The sequence below is a fragment of the Salmo salar genome, chromosome ssa06 (genome assembly GCF_905237065.1).
Source record: "Salmo salar chromosome ssa06, Ssal_v3.1, whole genome shotgun sequence".
Taxonomy (NCBI): domain Eukaryota; kingdom Metazoa; phylum Chordata; class Actinopteri; order Salmoniformes; family Salmonidae; genus Salmo; species Salmo salar.
Window position 1 is genome coordinate 52348979 of NC_059447.1, and position 21950 is coordinate 52370928.

Genomic DNA, 21950 nt, shown 5'->3' on the forward strand with positions numbered 1-21950 from the left:
ATTATTCACCTAGTGGGCTCAGGGATTTAGGGAAATGGGAGACAAAGGGCTGTGAGAAATAGGTTTAATCCTAGACACATGAAAAGTGGGATGTATACGGAGGGTACGGGGCAACAGAAGAACAGCAGAGAAGCTAAGAATCTTGGAGATGGGGAAAGGGCCGATTAAACAGGGGGACAGTTTGCGGGACTCTACCCGGAGGGGCAGATCCCAAGTGGACAGCCATACCCTCTGCCTGAGATGATAACGGGGAGCCGGGGTCCTGTGGTGGTCCGCCTGTCATCGATTCCTGGAGGTGGTTGTGGTGTCTTGACTATCATCAATGTGTTTGACTGTTATTTTATACAATAATTACATACCACATTCAATTATTACACTATTAAATTAATCATATAACAATTAGTTACAGTGCCTTGCGAAAGTATTCGGCCCCCTTGAACTTTTCGACCTTTTGCCACATTTCAGGCTTCAAACATAAAGATATAAAACTGTAATTTTTTGTGAAGAATCAACAACAAGTGGGACACAATCATGAAGTGGAACGAAATTTATTGGATATTTCAAACTTTTTTAACAAATAAAAAACTGAAAAATTGGGCGTGCAAAATTATTCAGCCCCCTTAAGTTAATACTTTGTAGCGCCACCTTTTGCTGCGATTACAGCTGTAAGTCGCTTGGGGTATGTCTCTATCAGTTTTGCACATCGAGAGACTGACATTTTTGCCCATTCCTCCTTGCAAAACAGCTCGAGCTCAGTGAGGTTGGATGGAGAGCGTTTGTGAACAGCAGTTTTCAGTTCTTTCCACAGATTCTCGATTGGATTCAGGTCTGGACTTTGACTTGGCCATTCTAACACCTGGATATGTTTATTTGTGAACCATTCCATTGTAGATTTTGCTTTATGTTTTGGATCATTGTCTTGTTGGAAGACAAATCTCCGTCCCAGTCTCAGGTCTTTTGCAGACTCCATCAGGTTTTCTTCCAGAATGGTCCTGTATTTGGCTCCATCCATCTTCCCATCAATTTTAACCATCTTCCCTGCCCCTGCTGAAGAAAAGCAGGCCCAAACCATGATGCTGCCACCACCATGTTTGACAGTGGGGATGGTGTGTTCAGGGTGATGAGCTGTGTTGCTTTTACGCCAAACATAACGTTTTGCATTGTTGCCAAAAAGTTCGATTTTGGTTTCATCTGACCAGAGCACCTTCTTCCACATGTTTGGTGTGTCTCCCAGGTGGCTAGTGGCAAACTTTAAACGACACTTTTTATGGATATCTTTAAGAAATGGCTTTCTTCTTGCCACTCTTCCATAAAGGCCAGATTTGTGCAGTATACGACTGATTGTTGTCCTATGGACAGAGTCTCCCACCTCAGCTGTAGATCTCTGCAGTTCATCCAGAGTGATCATGGGCCTCTTGGCTGCATCTCTGATCAGTCTTCTCCTTGAATGAGCTGAAAGTTTATAGGGACGGCCGGGTCTTCGTAGATTTGCAGTGGTCTGATACTCCTTCCATTTCAATATTATCGCTTGCACAGTGCTCCTTGGGATGTTTAAAGCTTGGGAAATCTTTTTGTATCCAAATCCGGCTTTAAACTTCTCCACAACAGTATCTCGGACCTGCCTGGTGTGTTCCTTGTTCTTCATGATGCTCTCTGCGCTTTAAACGGACCTCTGAGACTATCACAGAGCAGGTGCATTTATACGGAGACTTGATTACACACAGGTGGATTCTATTTATCATCATTAGTCATTTAGGTCAACATTGGATCATTCAGAGATCCTCACTGAACTTCTGGAGAGAGTTTGCTGCACTGAAAGTAAAGGGGCTGAATAATTTTGCACGCCCAATTTTTCCGTTTTTTATTTGTTAAAAAAGTTTGAAATATCCAATAAATTTCGTTCCACTTCATGATTGTGTCCCACTTGTTGTTGATTCTTCACAGAAAATTACAGTTTTATATCTTTATGTTTGAAGCCTGAAATGTGGCAAAAGGTCGAAAAGTTCAAGGGGGCTGAATACTTTCGCAAGGCACTGTAAGTAGTAATCTAGGACACCACGGGAAAGTTTATTTAACGAGTTACTATCTCCTGACTAAACTCTAAAGATATAAATATTTTTTACATCAGTCACAGTCAATTAATTCTTATTTGCCTTAAGTCTCATTCTGAATGTCGCAAAACCCCTGCAACGAACCCTAGCATAAATGATGAATCAGCGATATACAAATTGGCTTAATTATTTATTTACTAACTAAATAATCACACAGAATGACATAAACACACAAACAAGATAGCTTACACATGGTATAGTTATTGGTTACTAACACTATGCAATGAAAGGTCCCTAGTGGACTCAACCAATATGACGGCTTGTTACACAAAATGGCGGATTCAAAAGAGAGGGAATGGGAGAGACCAAGGTCTTCCACTATCGTACATACAGCTGATAACTATGCTCATGGAAATGCAAATACTTAGCACATGAATGGTCACTCATTCAAAATAATTGCAATGTACATATTTACATGTGTATGTCTTTGCTGTCTCTCTGTTGAAAACAGTTGATCCATCTACGGGGAGTAATTCAACAGAAAGTCTCTGGTTGTCCACCAAAGGTCACCATGCCCTTTGCAGTTGTAGTAAGTTTTGGAGTGTGTGTCAGAGCGGATCCTCCATAGGTCTACCCCGCATTGTTCAGCGGGCTCTGTTCGTTAGAATAGAGGTATCTATGGTGGTGAGAGTAAATTGTTCTTTATCTTCTCGTCTTTGGTCGAGTTTACTAGACTAAAGTACTTAAACAGCTGCAGACTGAATGTGTGTAGTCTTCTTCTTCTTCGAGAGAGTTTCAGAGTTTCTAATCATTCCATACCTTTCAGCTCACGCTGTCGGTCACGCTGGTCTAATGTAGAGCTAGAACCATTTAAACACGCCCATAGCAACCCGGCAATGTACTGGTCTCTAGAGATTTAAATTCCTACCATTTCAACGTGCAGCCACGCTCCACGTTTTTCTGGTTTCATAGAGTCAACCATCCATGTCATCTGGTTCAACACTGTCTGCCTGCTTGGTCTTTAGTCTTGTAATTTTCTTAACCATTTGTAATGTATTCAGCTGGCACTGAGCGTAACTGGTCTATAGAGTTCTTCAGCGGGTCCTTTTAAACACTTGGGGAAAAAGGGTGTTCCATTACGTTTGGCGTAATGTCTGTGTTCACGTGGGCGTGGTTACTGACTGGATAAACTTTACATGAAAAAATATTTTCTCATTTAGAAGGCCAAGATCACATTTCATCTTCTCACAAATAGTTTAATGTGTAATCCTATAAGTTCCACAACATTTGGATGTAAACCTGACAACTGGGAAATATTCTCATTCAGAGATACAGTTATGTTGTTATACCGTCCTTAATGAGATCCCAAAACAACAACTGATCTGACATAATTGGAACCAATGGACCATTCCAACTGTTTGGATTACAAAAATATTGCTTCATTATCCAATCTTGGATGTTACAGTACTACATAATCTCTCTGTTGTAACAAAGAGATTTTTAACTTCCATTTCTGCGGGAGAGAGAGGGTGCTGTATAGTGGACCTACTGTAACCTGATCCTTCAGATCTACACAGGAGAGTCATAACATGGTCTTGAGAAGAGCCGACCGGGCTCTCTTCCAGGTATGGCGACAGTGGCAGACGAACATCTGGGCCGAGGGTATGCTGACCTCTTCCTCTTGCTCCGGGAAGAGCAGGGCTGATATCCCAGAGAACATTCAAAAGGCGAGAGACCAGTGGCTGAGCAAGGGAGGGTGTTGCGCGTATACTCTACCTACACGAGCTGATGTCTCCAGGTGGTGGGATTGGCGGAGACTAGGCAGCGAAGAATCATCTCTGAGAGAACTCGGACAACATCGGATCCAATTGGAAATGTGGGCTTCGGGGATTTCCGGGATTCCTCCCGAGGAGAGGTGGAAATCGAGGACGAACGTCGGCGACAAGGAACAGACTCCCTTTCCCTCCTATGTCCCCCTAGCTGCCCATCAATCCAGATTGTCAAGGCTATGAGGGAGTCGAGGTCCAGGGGCAGCTCCCAGGCTGTGAGCTCGTCTTTAATTCACCTCCGATAATCCGTGAAGGAACGCGTCGAACAGGGCTTCTTCAGGTAACCATGTTTGTCAGAGGAAGAACAATGATTCCAAGCACCACCCTCCTTTTGAAGCTTCCAGTCTGTTATTCGAACTCAATCAGCATGACAGAGTGATCTGCAGCCTTGTCCTCGTCAACACTCACACCTGTGTTAACGAGAGAATCACTGACATGATGTCAGTTGGTCCTTTTGTGGCAGGGCTGAAATGCAGTGGAAACGTTTTTTGGGGATTCAGTTAATTTGCATGGCAAAGAGAGACTTTGCAATTATTTGCAATTCATCTGATCACTCTTCATATCATTCTGGAGTATATGCAAATTGCCATCATACAAACTGAGGCAGCGGACTTTGTGAAAATTAATATTTGTGTCATTCTCAAAACTTTTGGCCACGACTGTAGTAGAATGACAACTTACATGCAGTTGTTGTCGACAACAGCTGAAGAGAGATCCTCTGCTAGTTGGGTTACTAGTTTGGTTACTGCCAGACTGAGCAAAACATAGATAGTGTGTTTAAAGTCATGTAATGATTCATTCGTAAAGGTCTAAGCCAAATAAACAAATATTTGATAAAATATTGAATTTGTTCTTTACATCTATAGCCCAGAGAAACACATTGAATAAACCCATTCATAAATGTCAAAAAAGACAATCGAAATATAAATCATAAGAAACAAGGACTTTACGTATGTGTCCTATATCTAGGAGATATAAGAAAGCTCAGGAAATATACACTACCGTTCAAAACTTTGGAGTCACTTAGAAATGTTTCTTGTTTTTGAAAGAAAAGCAAATTTTTTGTTGATTGAAATAACATCAAATTGATCAGAAATACAGTGTAGACATTGTTAATGTAAATTACTATTGTAGCTGGAAACTGCAGATTTTTTTATAGAATATCTACATAGGTGTACAGAGGCCCATCGTCAGCAACCATCACTCCTGTGTTCCAATGGCACGTTGTGTTAGCTAATCCAAGTTGATCATTTTAAAAGGCTAAGTGATCATTAGAAAACCATTTTGCAATTATGTTAGCACAGCTGAAAACTGTTGTAGTGATTAAAGAAGCAATAAAACTGTCCTTATTTAGACTAGTTGAGTATCTGGAAAATCAGCATTTGTTGGTTAGATTACAGGCTCAAATTGGCCAGAAACAAATAACTTCCTTCTGAAACTCATCAGTCTATTCTTGTTCTGAGAAGTGAAGGCTATTCCATGCGAGAAATTGCCCAAAAACTGAAGGTCTCATACAACGCTGTGTACTACTCCCTTCACAGAACAGCGCAAACAGGCTTTAACCAGAATAGAAAGAGGAGTGGGAGGCCCCGGTGCACAACTGAGCAAGAGGACAAGTATATTAGAGTGTCTAGTTTGAGAAACAGACGCCTCACAAGTCCTCAAGTTGCAGCTTCATTAACCTGTTGAGGACAGACGTTCCGATAGCGGAACCCTGTTCCGCCTGCGGAACCCCTAGCCAGCAGCCAATGGCATCGCACGGCGCGAAATACAAAACCAACTAAAATACCACAATTACATTTTCTCAAACAATCAACTATTTTACACCATTTTAAAGATAAGACTCTCGTTAATCTAACCACATTGTCCGATTTCAAAAAGGCTTTACAGCGAAAGCAAAACATTAGATTATGTTAGGAGAGTACATAGACACAAATAATCACACAGCCATTTTCCAAGCAAGCATATATGTCACATAAACCCAAACCACAGCTAAATGCAGCACTAACCTTTGATGATCTTCATAAGATGACACTCCTAGGACATTATGTTATACAATACATGCATGTTTTGTTCAATCAAGTTCATATTTATATCGAAAAACAGCTTTTTACATTAGCATGTGATGTTCAGAACTAGCATACCCACGGAAAACGTCTGGTGAATTTACTAAATTACTCATGATAAACGTTAACAAAATACATAACAATTATTTTAAGAATTATAGATACAGAACTCCTTTATGCAATCGCTATGTCCGATTTTAAAATAGCTTTTCGATGAAAGCACATTTTGCAATATTCTGAGTACATAGCTCGGCCATCACGGCTAGCTATTTTGACATCTGCCAACTTCGGGGTCACCTAAACTCAGAATTACTATTAGAAAAATTGGATTACCTTTGCTGTTCTTCGTCAAAATGCACTCCCAGGACTTCTACTTCAACAACAAAGGTTGTTTTGGTTCCAAATAATCCATAGTTATATCCAAATACTTCCGTTTGTTCGTGCGTTCAGGTCACTATCACAAGCGCACACACAAGCGCATTTCGTGACAAAAAATGTGTAAATATTCCATTACTGTACTTAGAAGCATGTCAAACGCTGTTTAAAATACATTTTTATGCTATTTTTCTCGTAAAATAGCGATAATATTCCAACCGGACAACGTTGTATTCATTCAAAGACTGAAAGAAAAACATGGCGAGTTCTCGTGACCGCGCATCTCCAGTCTCACTGTCCCCAGGCTGACCACATACAAACTCTGCTCCTATACTTTGCCCAGAGACAGCAGACAGCAGACACCCCATTCCACCTTCTGGTGGCTTTAGAGAGCCAATGGAAGCCTTAGAAAGTGTCACGTTACAGCACAGATGCTGTAATGTCGATAGAGATGCAACAGAAGGACAACAAATTGTCAGACAGGGCACTTCCTGCATGGAATCTTCTCAGGTTTTGGCCTGCCATATGAGGTCTGTTATCCTCACAGACACCATTCAAACAGTTTTAGAAACTTTAGAGTGTTATCTATCCAAATCGACTAATTATATGCATATTCTAGTTTCTGGGCAGGAGTAGTAACCAGATTAAATCGGGTACGTTTTTTATCCGGCCGTGAAAATACTGCCCCCTATCCCAAAGAAGTTAAATAGTACCCGCAAAACACCAGTCTCAACGTCAACAGTAACGAGGTGACTCCGGGATTCTGGCCTTCTAGGCAGAGTTCCTCTGTCCAGCGTTTGTGTTCTTTTGCCAGTCTTATTCTTTTCTTTTTATTGGCCAGTCTGAGATATGGCTTTTCTTTGCAAATCTGCCCACTCCAGGACTGCAGAGCGGACCGCGTCAAGCACGAACATCCGGTTATCTGGTCCCCCCCCCCCCGGGGTTCGGCTGGGAACACTGCGCCTCCCGAACCTGCTTCCCTACACCCCAGCTGAGTGCCATCGCCAGGCATGAGGTGGGAAGGATGGTCTCAGTTTCCGGGGTAGTTTCCGGGGTAGTAGTCGTAGGACTACAGCGTTGTGACAGCGCATCCGGCTTGACATTCTTGGATCTCGGCCGGTAGGAGAGGGAGAAGTTGAACCGGGTGAACAGTAGGGCCCACCTAGCCTGCCTGGAATTGAGGCGCTTGGCTGTGTGGAGATATTCCAGGTTCTTGTGGTCGGTCCACACAATGAATGGATGTTCCGCCCCCTCCAGCCATTGCCTCCATTCCTCCAACGATATCTTCACTGCGAGAAGCTCACGATTCCTCACATCATAGTTCCTCTCTGTGCTGTTGAGGCAGTGGGAGAAGAAGGCGCAGGGATGTAACTTGCGGTCCAGGGCAGACCCCTGGGACAGGACAGCCCCCACTCCAACATTCGAAGCATCGGCCTCCACCACGAACTGGCAAGACGGGTCAGGATTAACTAAGATGGGAGCTGTGGTGAAGCGGTGTTTGAGATCCCGGAATACCCGGTCAGCAGCTGGGGACCACGTGAACGGAACCTTGGGAGATGAGTGCAGACAGGGGGGAGGCCAGGGTGCTGTAGCCCCGGATAAAGCGGAAATAAAAGTTGGCGAAACCCTCCGGACCCAACAGAGAGTACAGTCGCCCCCGGTGCGGAGTGGTGCCTGGAAGAAGATCAATCCCGCAGACATATGGTCGTTGCGGTATCAGCGAAGGGGCCCATGCCTTACTGAACACCTCCTGGAGGTCCTGGTACTCCACGGGAATGGCTGAGAGGTCTGGGGCAACTTCCAAGGCCCCAGGAAGACATCCCGGGGCAGGCTGCGCTGACTTCAGGCAATGTGCGTGGCTCCAGCCCATGATGTCACCGGCAGATCAGTCAATGAGGAGATTGTGTCGCTGGAGCCAGGAGAATCCCAATACCACGGGAAGCTGAGGAGACTTAACAAGCAGGAGCTGGATTGTCTCGCTGTGGTTCCCTGACACACGTCAGTTGATGGGGGTGGTATTGTGGGTGACCGGGCCTATAGAGCGCCCGTCCAATGCTCTAATGTCCATGGGAATGGAGAGGAGCTGAGTGGGAATATCCAGATCAGAAGCCAGGGCAGCGTCCATAACGCTCTCATCGGCCCCAGAGTCGATGAGTACCTGGAGAGATTGGACTGGTTCCCCCACAGCAACATGACATGAAAAGGGATGCGAGTAAGGGGAGAGGAAAAGTTCTCTGTATGGCCCACCAGAGTACTAGCTCCTACCGGTGAGCCTGGTCTTTTAGTGAACAGGTGAAGACGAAATTACCAGTAGTCCTGCAAAACAGGCAGCTCTTAGTGTGAAGCCTGTATAGTCGTTCAGCTGGAGACAGCCTAGCTCTGCCTAGTTGCATGGGCTCGGGTAGAGGTGGATCAGCAGTCTTCGGAGGCTCCCGGGGGAACTTGGGTAGCCTCGGGTTTTCTCAACAACGGAGCCATCGGGGACTTCCAGGGATACCTTGGAGGCGAGGTGGGATCCTTGGACGGGCGACTGAAATTTAATCTCCTTCCTTCGTTTCCGTAGTCGCCCATCAATCCGAATGGTCAAGGCGATGAGCGAGTCGAGATCCATCAGTAGTTCCCAGGCAACGAGCTCATCCTTTACTTCCTCCGAAACTCCGTACAGGAACATGTCGAACAGTGCTTCCAGGTTGCAGGCACTCTCAGCTGCCAACGTGCGGAAATCCACTATGTAGTTTGCCACACTGCGAGAGTCTTGCCGAAGCTGGTGTAGCTTCCGGGCAGCCTCTCTCCCGGGCAATGGTGCATCGAAAAACCTTCTTTACCTCTGCAACGAACTCCTCCAGACTAAAGCATATGGCCGACTGTTGTTCCCATACTGCCGTAGCCCAGGCGAGAGCCCTCCCGGACATCAGCACGATGAAGTACGCTATCTTAGAGAGGTCCGAGGGGAAGGAGGAAGGCTGCAGCTCGATGATTAGTGAACACTGAGCGAGAAACGCCCGACAGGTACCCGACTCTCCATTGAAGCACTCTGGGTGCAGACAGTGTCGAAGAATCAAAAGTTTATTTCTAACACAAGGGCAGGCAAACGACAGGTCAAAGGGAGGCAGGGGTCAGTACTCCAGAGCAGGTGCAAATGGTCCAGAACGGCAGGCAGTCTCAGGGTCAGGGAAGGCAGGGGTCAATAATCCAGTGAGGTGGGGCAAGGTATAGAACGGCAGGCAGGCTCAGGGCAGGCAGAAGGGTCAAAACCAGGAAGGACTAGAAAACAGGAGCAAGAACAGACAGGAGCAGGGGAACAAACGCTGGTAGGTTTTACAAAACCAAACGAATTGGCAACAGAAACAGAGAACACAGGTATAAATACACAGGGGATAATGGGGAAGATCGGTGACACATGGAGCGGGGTGGAGACCAGCACAAAGACAGGTTTATCAGCTCAGGGTGTGCCAATATGTTTGTATGAACCTTGATGTTTGCCACTCAGACCTCGGCAACAATGTTGCAAAATATTCATTCGATCTTCCCCCTGCCATAGAAAGCAAACGGTGTCGGATGTCTTCTAGCCGTTTTTCTGACCAGGCAAATCATGCAGCAGCATCATTAATATGGATATAAATGTCAATGTAAAACAGCTGAAGCAAATTAAAAGGGAATGTTAGCTGTCATTTCAGAGTTTGATGTAACTTGGTTAGCTTTTGTTAGCTGTTGTTTTCTAAAATCCCCATTACACTCTGTTGTAGGGATAAAACCCTCAAGGTTTTTTGCCTTCACTGGGTATATACGTATATTTATAAACTGAGTGGTTCGATCCCTGAATTCTGATTGGCTGACAGCTGTGGTATATCAGACTGTATACCATGGATATGACAAAACAGGTATTTGGTAACCAGTTTATAATAGCAATAAGCACCTCTGGGGTTTGTGGTATATGACCAATATACCACGGCTAAGGGCTGTGTCCAGGCACTCTGTGTTGCGTCGTGCGCAGGAATATCCCCCCCCCCAATCATGAATCATTTGAAGCTGAGAAGAGTCAGGAAACTTAGAAAACTGGTTGGATCCTTGGGCTCAAGTTCACCACGTGACGGGGATGGTGGATGGGTGCAATCCCATGACTCAGGATCAGAAGGTTGTGTGTTTGATCTCAGTCAGGGATGCTGTTTTTGTACAATTTTGTTAACCCTATCCCAAACATTAACCCTTACCATAACCATTCGGAATGAGTGCCTAAACTTAACCTTTAACTTCGAAATTTGATGTTTGAAGAAATAGAACGATACAGGGCAACAGGAGCAACAAAACCACACCTAATTCTGCAGTGAGACTGTGAGAGCTTGTTGAACCAATCATCCAATCAAGGTCTCTGTAACAGTCGGAGATCAGAAAGGCTCTCAATACTGTCGAGCAGAGTAGATGAAAATATGACGGATAGTGATAGATGAAATGAAGAAAGATGGAGAGATGGAGATGGAAGGAGGGGGGTGTAGAGGGAAGCATAGGACCCAATAGTCAACTGTCTACAGAACAAAATCCTCTGTGGTGCCTTTTTTACCTGGGGGCTTCTTACAAGCATTACACATACACACATGCATGCCCACACATACACACATACGTATGCATTCACACACGCACCCGCACACACACGCAAACACACACAATCACACACACAATCCACTTAGCACCAACAAATTGAGAAAAAAGGATCCTAGCCTGAAGAAGTTTAATAATCATATTATAAAAACACTAACATGGTTTCAAGTTGGTGTTCATTAATGAAATATAAATAAAATCTGGCTGCGTCAGAGGGAGACTGTGTGTGTGTGTGTGTGTGTGTGTGTGTGTGTGTGTGTGTGTGTGTGTGTGTGTGTGTGTGTGTGTGTGTGTGTGTGTGTGTGTCTAGTAGCTGCCTAGGCCGTTGAAGTGTTGTGCTCTGGAATAGGGAGAGGGGAGGGAGGCAGCAGTCCTACTCGGTAACCTCGGAGTGATTACTTTTCTTTCGATCACTGAGGCTCCTGCTGTGTCCTAATACGCTGCCCCTAATTCCAGCGTTCTCCCACTGTCTGCAGATTTGGGGAGTTGGCACACGCATATGGACGCACACACACACACACTGTGAACCCCCTACTGGGCTCTTCTGTTTATGTACACCATTTATGACACACACACACACACACAGTGGTTATTCATGAGAATCAACGGGAGCTCTGCTCCTCCGGAACACAAAGCCCAGTGTCGCCAACGCCTTTTAGTGTTGTAATGCCCGCTTGAGAACGAGATGCTAATTCTGTAGCCTGTCTCCAAGATACTGTGAGGATTAGCGATGAATAGGAGGACGGAGGACTTACAAGGGAGTGTTTCTATGAAGACACCACAATAGCATGACAGGTTATGCTCATAAACTAAAGAGGCCCACAAGTTGATCCCCATACCCACACAGCAAATTGGTCTGTGTAAAAATGTTGATGTTGAGGTAAAAAGATTCTAGTGGCGTTAACGCCAGTGGGATTGAAATTGACGCCACCTGCGGTGAATAAATGAAGTGTTAATTGAATCACAGTGGAATCAACACCACATGGCGTTGTTGTTACTCTACTGCATTGAGTTAATTTCCGTTAACCCTCTCCGAGTGAAAAAGACATGGGAGGGACCTCAATATCATATTTCCCAGCATGCTTTGTTGCAGATTGCTTTTTAGAATAGTTTGTTTTAATATCTTTGTTTCTGCATGCATTGATTGATTAAATGATCTTATACTACACAAAGATAAATAACATACATTTCTCTAAACTAAACTAATCCCGTTATTGAGATTGTTGTTCCAGTTAATTTAAAACATTTTATAAATATTTTTTTATTTTATCTTTATTTAACTAGGCAAGTCAATTAAGAAAATTCATATTTACAACGATGGCCTACCCCAGCCAAACCTGGATGACGCTGGGCCTATTGTGCGCTGCCGAATGGGACTCCCAATCACGGCCAGATGTGATACAGCCTGGATATGAACCAGGGACTGTAGTGACACCTCTTGCTCTGAGATGCAGTGCCTTAGACCGCTGCGCCACTAGGTAGTCTCATTTATTATTCTTCCCTACCTTGGCAGTCATTCTGACTGCAGATTGCAGGTGAATAAAAGTTCAAATTGTTGGATATCCTAACTCTGGCTGGATTCCAATAGGAATGATATCACACTTCGCAAGTCAGCATAATGTGACTTGCTGATGTGGCCTGCAAACCAGGAGTTTCAGACCACTGTGTTAGGGTAAGACTATAGGTTGTCCGGGTATGGTATTGTCAAGAACGGTAATGTATTGTCATAAAAAAAAAACATGTTATGATAGAATATTCCCTTAGGCACTCACTTGGTGAAGGCTACAGGACTGAAAGCCATTGAATGCAACAATCATGTCTCTGTTACTAGTTATGGGTGGTACTGAAAAGGCACCCTAGGAAATAAATATACAAATAAGGCTTTACACGCAACAGTGTTAAAACAACACACAAAATGTAGTTACTGTAACACCACAGGTTTTAATTCCCTAACACTGAGAAAGTGTCATAGCATCAGCTCTAATAAAGTTTAAATTTACTGTAAGTCAGAATTTGCAACACCCACGGTGTTAGGGACCCAACACTCTTGAGGGTGTTATTTATCAACACTTTGAAAGTGTTAGTTTAACACTACTTGAGATGGTCACATAATTTCTAAGAAAGTGTTCAATTTAACACTGTGGGGTGTTAAAATTATGATCGCAAATTTGCTGTGCACCATTGCATGCAAAACAATTGCAATTGAACAATACCTTTGAATTAAGATAAAATCAAATAAGATAAGATTAATACTTTATTGATCCCCAAAGGGGAAATTTGTCAACATGCATTTATTCACTTAATAAGCCAATTTGATGTAAAAAAAAAAATGTATCTTTCTTACTACATTTTCTGATCTTCTGTCCTTTTTGTCCCTGCAAGCTCTCTGTGCTGGGACAAAATCGCCATGGCCATAGCATGCTATATGATAGATAGCATGAATAATGCATAGTCTTTGAATTAATTAACTTCATAACAAATTCATTCACTCTATGACATTTTATTTATACTGAACAAAAATGTAAATGCAACATGCAACAATTTGAAAGCTTTTACTGAGTTAAGGTTCATATATGGAAATCAGTCAATTGAAATAAATTCATTAGGCCCTAATCTATGGATTTCACGACTGGGCAGGGGCGCAGTCATGGTTTGGCCTGGGAGGGCATGGGCCCACCCACTTGTGAGCCAGATCCGCCCACTGGGGAGTCAGGCCCAGCCAATCAGAATGAGTTTTAGCCACTAAAGGGCTTTATTACAGACAGAAATACTCCTTAGTTTCATCAGCTATCCGGGGGGCTGGTCTCGGATTATCCCACAGGTGAAGAAGCCGAAATATGGAGGTCCTATTTAATCAGCTTCTTGATATGCCACACCTGTCAGACGGGTGGATTATCTTGGCAAAGGAGAAATGCTCACTAACAGGGATGAGAAATTAGCTTTTTGTGCATATGGACCATTTCTGGGATCTTTTATTTCAGCTCATGAAACATGGGACCAACAATTTACATGTTGAGTTTATATTTTTTGTTCAGTATATATAGTTTTTGATCATCTGATTTTCTGTCCTTTTTGTTCCCCGCAGGGTCTCCGTACCGGGACAAGATCACCATAGCGATCCTGCAACTACAGGAAGAAGGGAAGTTGCACATGATGAAGGAGAAGTGGTGGAGGGGGAACGGCTGTCCGGAGGATGAGAAGAATAAGGAGGCCAGCGCTCTGGGTGTGCAGAACATCGGGGGTATCTTCATTGTGCTGGCCGCAGGGCTGGTGCTGTCTTTGTTCGTGGCCGTTGGGGAGGTCCTGTACAAGTCTAAACAGAACGCAGAGCTAGAGAAGGTGAGGTTTATTTAGCCTTAATAACCTCTTACATCTAGACGTTCCGCTAGCGGAACACCTGCTCCAATATCCAATGATAGGCGTGGCGCGAATTACAAATTCCTCAAAAATACAAAAACTTCAATTTTTCAAACATATAACTATTTCACAGCATTTTAAAGACAAGACTCTCCTTTATCTAACCACACTGTCCGATTTCAAAAAGGCTTTACAGCGAAAGCAAAACATTAGATTATGTCAGCAGAGTACCCAGCCAGAAATAATCACACACCCATTTTTCAAGCTAGCTTATAATGTCACAAAAACCCAGAAGACAGCTAAATGCAGCACTAACCTTTGATGATCTTCATCAGATGACAACCCTAGGACATTATGTTATACAATGCATGCATGTTTTGTTCAATCAAGTTCATATTTATATCAAAAACCAGCTTTTTACATTAGCATGTGACGTTCAGAACTAGCATACCCCCCGCAAACTTCCGGGGAATTTACTAACAATTTACTAAATTACTCACGATAAACGTTCACAAAAAGCATAACAATTATTTTAAGAATTATAGATACAGAACTCCTCTATGCACTCGATATGTCCGATTTTAAAATAGCTTTTTGGTGAAAGCACATTTTGCAATATTCTAAGTACATAGCCCAGCCATCACGGGCTAGCTATTTAGACACCCAGCAAGTTTAGCCTTCACCAAAATCAGATTTACTATAACAAAAATGTTATTACCTTTGTTGTCTTCTTCAGAATGCACTCCCAGGACTGCTACTTCAATAACAAATGTTGGTTTGGTCCCAAATAATCCATCGTTATATCCGAATAGCGGCGTTTTGTTCGTGCGTTCCAGAAACTATCCGAAATGGTAAATCAGGGTCGCGCGCATGGCGCAATTCGTGACAAAAATTTTCTAAATATTCCATTACCGTACTTCGAAGCATGTCAACCGCTGTTTAAAATACATTTTTATGCAATTTATCTTGTAAAAAAGCGATAATATTCCGACCGGGAATCTCCTTTTCGGCAAACAGAGGAAAAATCACAAAGACGGGGGCGGCCAGGGCACGCGCCTAAGCCCACAGTCCCTTGATCGGCCACTTGAGAAAGGCGATAATGTGTTTCAGCCTGGGGCTGGGATGACGACATTCAGGTTTTTCCCGGGCTCTGAGCGCCCATGGAAGACGTAGGAAGTGTCACGTTAGAGCAGAGATCCTTTGTAAAAGATAGAGATGGCAAAGAAGTTCAAGAAATGGTCAGACAGGCCACTTCCTGTAAAGGAATCTCTCAGGTTTTGACCTGCCATTTGAGTTTTGTTATACTCACAGACACCATTCAAACAGTTTTAGAAACTTTGGAGTGTTTTCTATCCAAAGCCAATAATTATGTGCATATTCTAGTTACTGGACAGGAGTAGTAACCAGATTAAATCGGGTACGTTTTTTATCCAGCCGTGAAAATACTGCCCCCTAGCCATAACAGGTTAAAGAGACTTTGTCAAATATTTATAAAGTCTGCTGAAATGCTATGTAGATCAGGGCTCTCCAACCCTGTTCCTGGAGAGCTACCATCCTGCAGGTGTTTTGCTACCAACCCTAATCTAGTACCTGTTTCTGAAAATTAGCTGGTTAATAAGTGCTCAGGGCTCCCGAGTGGCACAGCGATCTAAGGCACTGCATCTCAGTGCAAGAGGTGTCACTACAGTCCCTGGTTCAAATCCAGGCTGTGTCACATCCGGCTGTGATTGGGAGCACAATTGTCCCAGCGTCATCCGGGTTTGGCCGGAGTAGGCCATCATTGTAAATAAGAATTTGTTCTCAACTGACTTGCCTAGTTCAAATAAAATTGTATTGGTCACATGCAGATGTTAATGCGATTGTAGCGAAATGCTTGTGCTTCTAGTTCCGACAGTGCAGTAAAATCTAACAAGTAATCTAACAATTCCACAACAACTACCTAATACACACAAATCTAAAGGGATGGAATAAGAATATGTACATATAAATATATGGATGAGCGATGACTGAGCAGCATAGGCAAGATGCAATAGATGGTATAAAATACAGTATATGAGATGAGTAATGTACGTTAACATTATTAAAGTAGCATTTTTAAAGTGAATAGTGATCCATTGATTAAAGTGGCCAATGATTTGAGTCTGTATATAGGCAGTGTCAGTGATGGCTGTTTAACAGTCTGATGGCCTTGAGATAGAAGCTGTTTTTCAGTCTCTCAGTCCCAGCTTTGATGCACCTGTACTGATCTCGCCTTCTAGATGGTAGTGGGGTGAACAGGCAGTGGCTCGGGTGGTTGTTGTCCTTGACGATCTTTTTGGCCTTCCTGTGACATCGGGTGGTGTAGGTGTCCTGGAGGGCAGGTAGTTTGCTCCCGGTGATGTTTTGCAGACTGCACCACCCTCTGGAGAGCCTTGCGGTTGAGGGCGGTACCATGCGGTGATACAACCCAACAGGATGCGCTCAGTTGTGCATCTGTAAATGTTTGTGAGGGTTTTAGGTGACAATACAAATTTCTTCAGCCTCCTGATGTTGAAGAGACGCTGTTGCACCTTCTTCACCACACTGTCTGTGTGGGTGGACCATTTCAGTTTGTCCGTGATGTGATAAATAAAGGTTATTTACAACTGGGGTTGGAGCACTCCAGAAACAGGGTTGGAGAGCCCTGATCTAGATGCTTCCCAAACCATGTATTAGTGTTGGGAAAGCTTCTCTGATAACAAATTACTTCACACTGGATGAAGTTAAGCTACACTAAAGCACTTGAATCTAAAACTGAAATGACATAGACCACATATTGAAGGAACAGATCACTCTGGTTCTGGAGTCAGATGTTAGGGCTAGGGGGCAGTATTTGCACGGCTGGATAAAAAAATATACCCGATTTAATCTGGTTACTAATCCTACCCAGTAACTAGAATATGCATATACTTATTAGATATGGATAGAAAACACTCTAAAGTTTCTAAAACTGTTTGAATGGTGTCTGTGAGTATAACAGAACTCATTTGGCAGGCAAAACCCTGAGACATTTTCTGACAGGAAGTGGATACCTGATGTGTTGTATTACCTTTAAACCTATGCCATTGAAAAACACAGGGGCTGAGGAATATTTTGGCACTTCCTATTGCTTCCACTAGATGTCACCAGCCTTTACAAAGTGTTTTGAGTCTTCTGGAGGGAGATCTGACCGAACAAGAGCCATGGAACGATGATGGCCCATTAGACACATGGCGCGCGAGTTCATGTTGGGTACCCTCGTTCCAATACGTTATAAAAGAGAATGCATTCGTCCACCTTGAATATTATTCATGTTCTGGTTAAAAAAGGCCCTAATGATTTATGCTATACAACGTTTGACATGTTTGAACGAACGGAAATATATTTTTTCCCCTCGTTCATGAAGTGAAGTCCGGCGGGCTTAGATCATGTGCTAACAAGACGGAGATTTTTGGACATATAGATGAGCTTTTTTGAACAAAACTACATTCGTTATGGACCTGTGATACCTGGAAGTGACATCTGATGAAGAGAATCAAAGGTAATGGATTATTTACATAGTATTTTCGATTTTAGATCTCCCCAACATGACGGCTAGTCTGTATCGCAACGCGTATTTTTCTGGGCGCAGTGCTCAGATTATTGCAAAGTGTGATTTCCCAGTAAGGTTATTTTTAAATCTGGCAAGTTGATTGCGTTCAAGAGATGTAAATCTATAATTCTTTAAATGACAATATAATATTTTACCAATGTTTTCTAATTTTAATTATTTAATTTGTGGTGCTGACTTGACTGCCGGTTATTGGAGGGAAACGATTTCCTCAACATCAATGCCATAGTAAAACGCTGTTTTTGGATATAAATATGAACTTGATAGAACTAAAAATGCATGCATTGTCTAACATAATGTCCTAGGAGTGTCATCTGATGGAGATTGTAAAAGGTTAGTGCATCATTTTAGCTGGTTTTATGGTTTTGGTGACCCTGTCTTTGAATTGACAAAACATTACACACAACTCTTGTAAATGTACTGTCCTAACATACTCTAAATTTATGCTTTCGCCGTAAAACCTTTTTGAAATCGTAAAACGTGGTTAGATTAAGGAGATGTTTATCTTTCAAAGGGTGTAAAATAGTTGTATGTTTGAAAAATTTGAATTTTGACATTTATTTGGATTCAAATTTGCCGCTCTTGAAATGCACCTGCTGTTGATGGAGTGCACCACGGGTGGGACGCTTGCGTCCCACCTAGCCCATAGAGGTTAACATAATGTGTAATTTAGCCTATTAAACACAAAATCGTCCAATTTAGAATGCCTACTTCACCCATATCTTCTGTTATTTTTTCACAAAAAAAGGTAGTGTGTAGTTCCAGTAGTTAGCTACACCTCTACATGGCAAAAAAAGTAATTAACTACTGAAAACACTACAAATATTTGAATGTTGTTTAACGCCAGGCACCAAAGGCTGAAATGACATTTTTGCATCTACCTATCAATTTGGAGATTTGTTGGTATTTTGGTCCATTAAAATGAAGTATTTTCAAAAAGTAAACATTTTGCCATAGAAATGTAAAAAACTTGATGAAAATGTAATTTTCTTTAGTTTATCATACTGTATTGTAATGTTTAAAAAAAAATTATAAACAGACTTAATTTTGCTGGACCCCAGGAAGAGTAGCTCATGGGGATCCATAACAAATAAAAAGACCGTCAATGTATTTTAATGCATTTTAACCACTTTAAAATTGACATACATCAATATTTTCAAAGTTCACTACATTAAATGACACATAATTTAAAATCCCATTTCATAGAGAATGTTACAGACTATATTTAGTAATTTACCATTTACCAGTGGGTTAGAGCATGGTATTGACAACTCTAGCGTTGTTCTTGCATGGACCACATACTGTATACTGACTATATCTGTCAGTTAATGTTGCCAGTTCTGTCCGTATTTTGCTCTCTACCTCCCTCTCCCCTCCTTCCCCTTCTTCAGCGCTCTTTCTGCAGTGCAATGCTGGAAGAGCTACGTGGCTCCCTGAAGTGCCAGCGGCGGCTCAAGCAGAAGCCGCAGCCACCAGTCATCGTCAAGACTGAGGAGGTCATCAACATGCACACATTTAACGACAGGAGACTGCCAGGCAAGGAGACCATGGCGTGATTGGGGTCGAAGGTCAAAAATAGCCCTGAAAAAATCTAAACACAGCCAGAAGATTTGGATGGCTTGAATGAACGTTAATGTAATGTTAACGTAACCTGAAACTATATTGCATTGGCCCCCAGCTTTGGTAGTATGGTAGACATGTTTCCTGTGGAAATGTAGATGTGTGGACATAACTGGAGATGATGCGTCACCTCATGGTGGCCAACAGTTTTCGAGAGGGACTTCTGCAGGCGACAAGTTGAAGGATTGTGAGAATGATGAATCTTTGAGATGGATCTCGATAGGGACCCGAAGAGGAGAACTCAAAATGCATGTCTGTTGAGACTGCCTTTGAGTTCACTTCACAGTCAGTGACTTCGCACACCCACACATGCACACACACCTGTTCAGAGCATCACACTGTATCTTGAGACCATAACACCCTAAGAAATTAGTCGATGTTGTTTTTTTCTGTTGATGTCATTTACACTTTTGTCAAATCTCCATGTGTGTGTGTCCAGTTGATAAAAAAGGAGCTCATATAACAGGTTGTTATGATAAGGAATGTTACAAAGTGCCAAAATGTTGAATAAGAACTGTATGAAGAAAATAGAGGTGATAAAATATGTATTTATTTTATTTGTAATCATTGATTTGGCTTGACCTCCCTAATACTCATTGTTTATCTTCTGTAATGCGTTTATCGTGCCAAGTTCGGGCGACATAAAGCACTGACATATTACTTTCAATGCCTCCACAAACATGCTGTACGGTGTCAAAAATCACATTACAGTCTGTCATTTTGAGTTAATATCTACTGTTTAAAGGCAAGATTTAAAAAAAAAAAAATGTTTTTGTATACGGACAAAGTTTTGTAGTACTTTCTATCAGTCTAGCATTCTCTGTGGACTTCACATATGTAGCAGGTGGGAGCCCCCCTCCACCCTCATTCTGACTACAGGTGATTCAGGGGTACCCCCGATCTGGGGTCTCCGGGGGCCCCTCACTGTGCCATGCTCTCTCTCTCCTCTGTCGTCCATCCTGTCTCCTCAATAGGGCCCATGTTTCTGTTGTGAGATGACAAGCATATCTGGACGTTCTAGAGCTGCCCTCATCTCCCTACTAAACCTTGCTTACATACTGTAGCTGTACAGTGGCTGTGTCTCAATAGTTTTAACTTTCCATTCCTTGTGTACTTTCCTCTATGACCACTGATACTGTAGGACATGACAGGTGGAAGCAATATAGCAGAAACCTATCCAGTCTTTTATCTATCAGTGGTCATGAAGGATGAGCGTTCGGTCAGAGCGCTCATTCAGAGTAGGGTGAAGTTGCCCGTAGATGCTGATCTTGGGGGTCTTTTGCATTTTCACACTAATGGTTAAGTGTAGGATTGGGGGAGGGGAAGCTGATCCTACATCTGTACCTAGGGGAAACTTCATCCTGGAGTGTCTCAATCAATCCCAAAGGGGTCCATCCCCAGAAAAGAAAATACAAAATACAAGGTCCATGTTTCTTAAAATATTTATTCTGTACATTAATAAATTAATGTAGAATTTGAGTAATTTCAAGAAACCATTCATAAAATATACAGGGGGAGACCTACTTCATAGACTTTTCTTTTTTTTACCAGTATTGCTTGTCATTTTCTACCCTGCTAGATTCAGTGGTACAAAGTTTAAATGGTTGAATAATTTGGAAGATTCATCAGAAAATATCCAACTGTATTGTCAACCAAAAAACAAGATAACAGAATGCATTTGACATTGATGCAAGGTTTTACAAAAAAATGTAATCATTAAAAAAGTAATAACTATTAATTTGTTTCCAAACTTTTGATACTAGAGTTCTCTTTGTGTGTGTGTGTGCGTGCGTGCGTGCCTGAGATCAAATCAATTGTGTCAACTAAGTAAAATATCTGTTCTCCCCACACCAGCCTTACAGTGGACAGCCACTGGCTGGGAACAACATCAGAGAACAGTTACTTATCAGAGGGGGAGGGGTGTAGTAATGTAATTTTATTATGAAATGTATTGATTTGTTTATGAGAAGAGTACCTATACACAGTGGTACCACTTTACATGGAGGGTACTTACCAACTACATAAGGTTTTATAACACATTCATAACCCAAACATACCACATTCATAAGCAGTACAAAGTTATGAAATGCATATGTCCACAACTGTAGGTTTATGCTGTTTGTTATGTATTGAGGTTGGAAAAAAAGTATGTTTATGCACTGCTTATGAATCCAATATGCAATATAACATGAATGTGTTATAACGTCTATATGTAGGTAAGCTTCAGCTAAAGTGGTACCAAATAAGCACATACATACCTCCCCTCTGGCGTGAACGTCCCTGAAGACGGCCAGGAAGTGGTGCACTTGTTTCCTGCTTGGGGATTTGTAGTCCTCCACTACGATTGGGTGAGAAGTGAGCTGGGGGCAGGCCCTAAGGGCTCTCTTGGTGGACCAGGTGTCTGAAGCCACACTCCACCTGCCACTGCCGGTGGGCTCTGTGAATACAT

General features: G+C 42.6%; 1 protein-coding gene across 1 annotated transcript in view; it reads left to right on the forward strand.

Annotated features, from left to right (window-relative positions):
• The window catches only part of LOC106607558 (glutamate receptor ionotropic, kainate 2), a 235189-nt gene extending 213938 nt beyond the window's left edge, over positions 1–21251 (forward strand). Inside the window, exons 16-17 of the mRNA XM_014204602.2 lie at positions 14003–14256; positions 19273–21251. Coding sequence (XP_014060077.1) covers positions 14003–14256; positions 19273–19437 — 419 coding nt within the window. The 3' untranslated portion in view covers positions 19438–21251. The remainder of the gene's footprint in view (positions 1–14002; positions 14257–19272) is intronic.
• Positions 21252–21950: the final 699 nt, after the last annotated feature.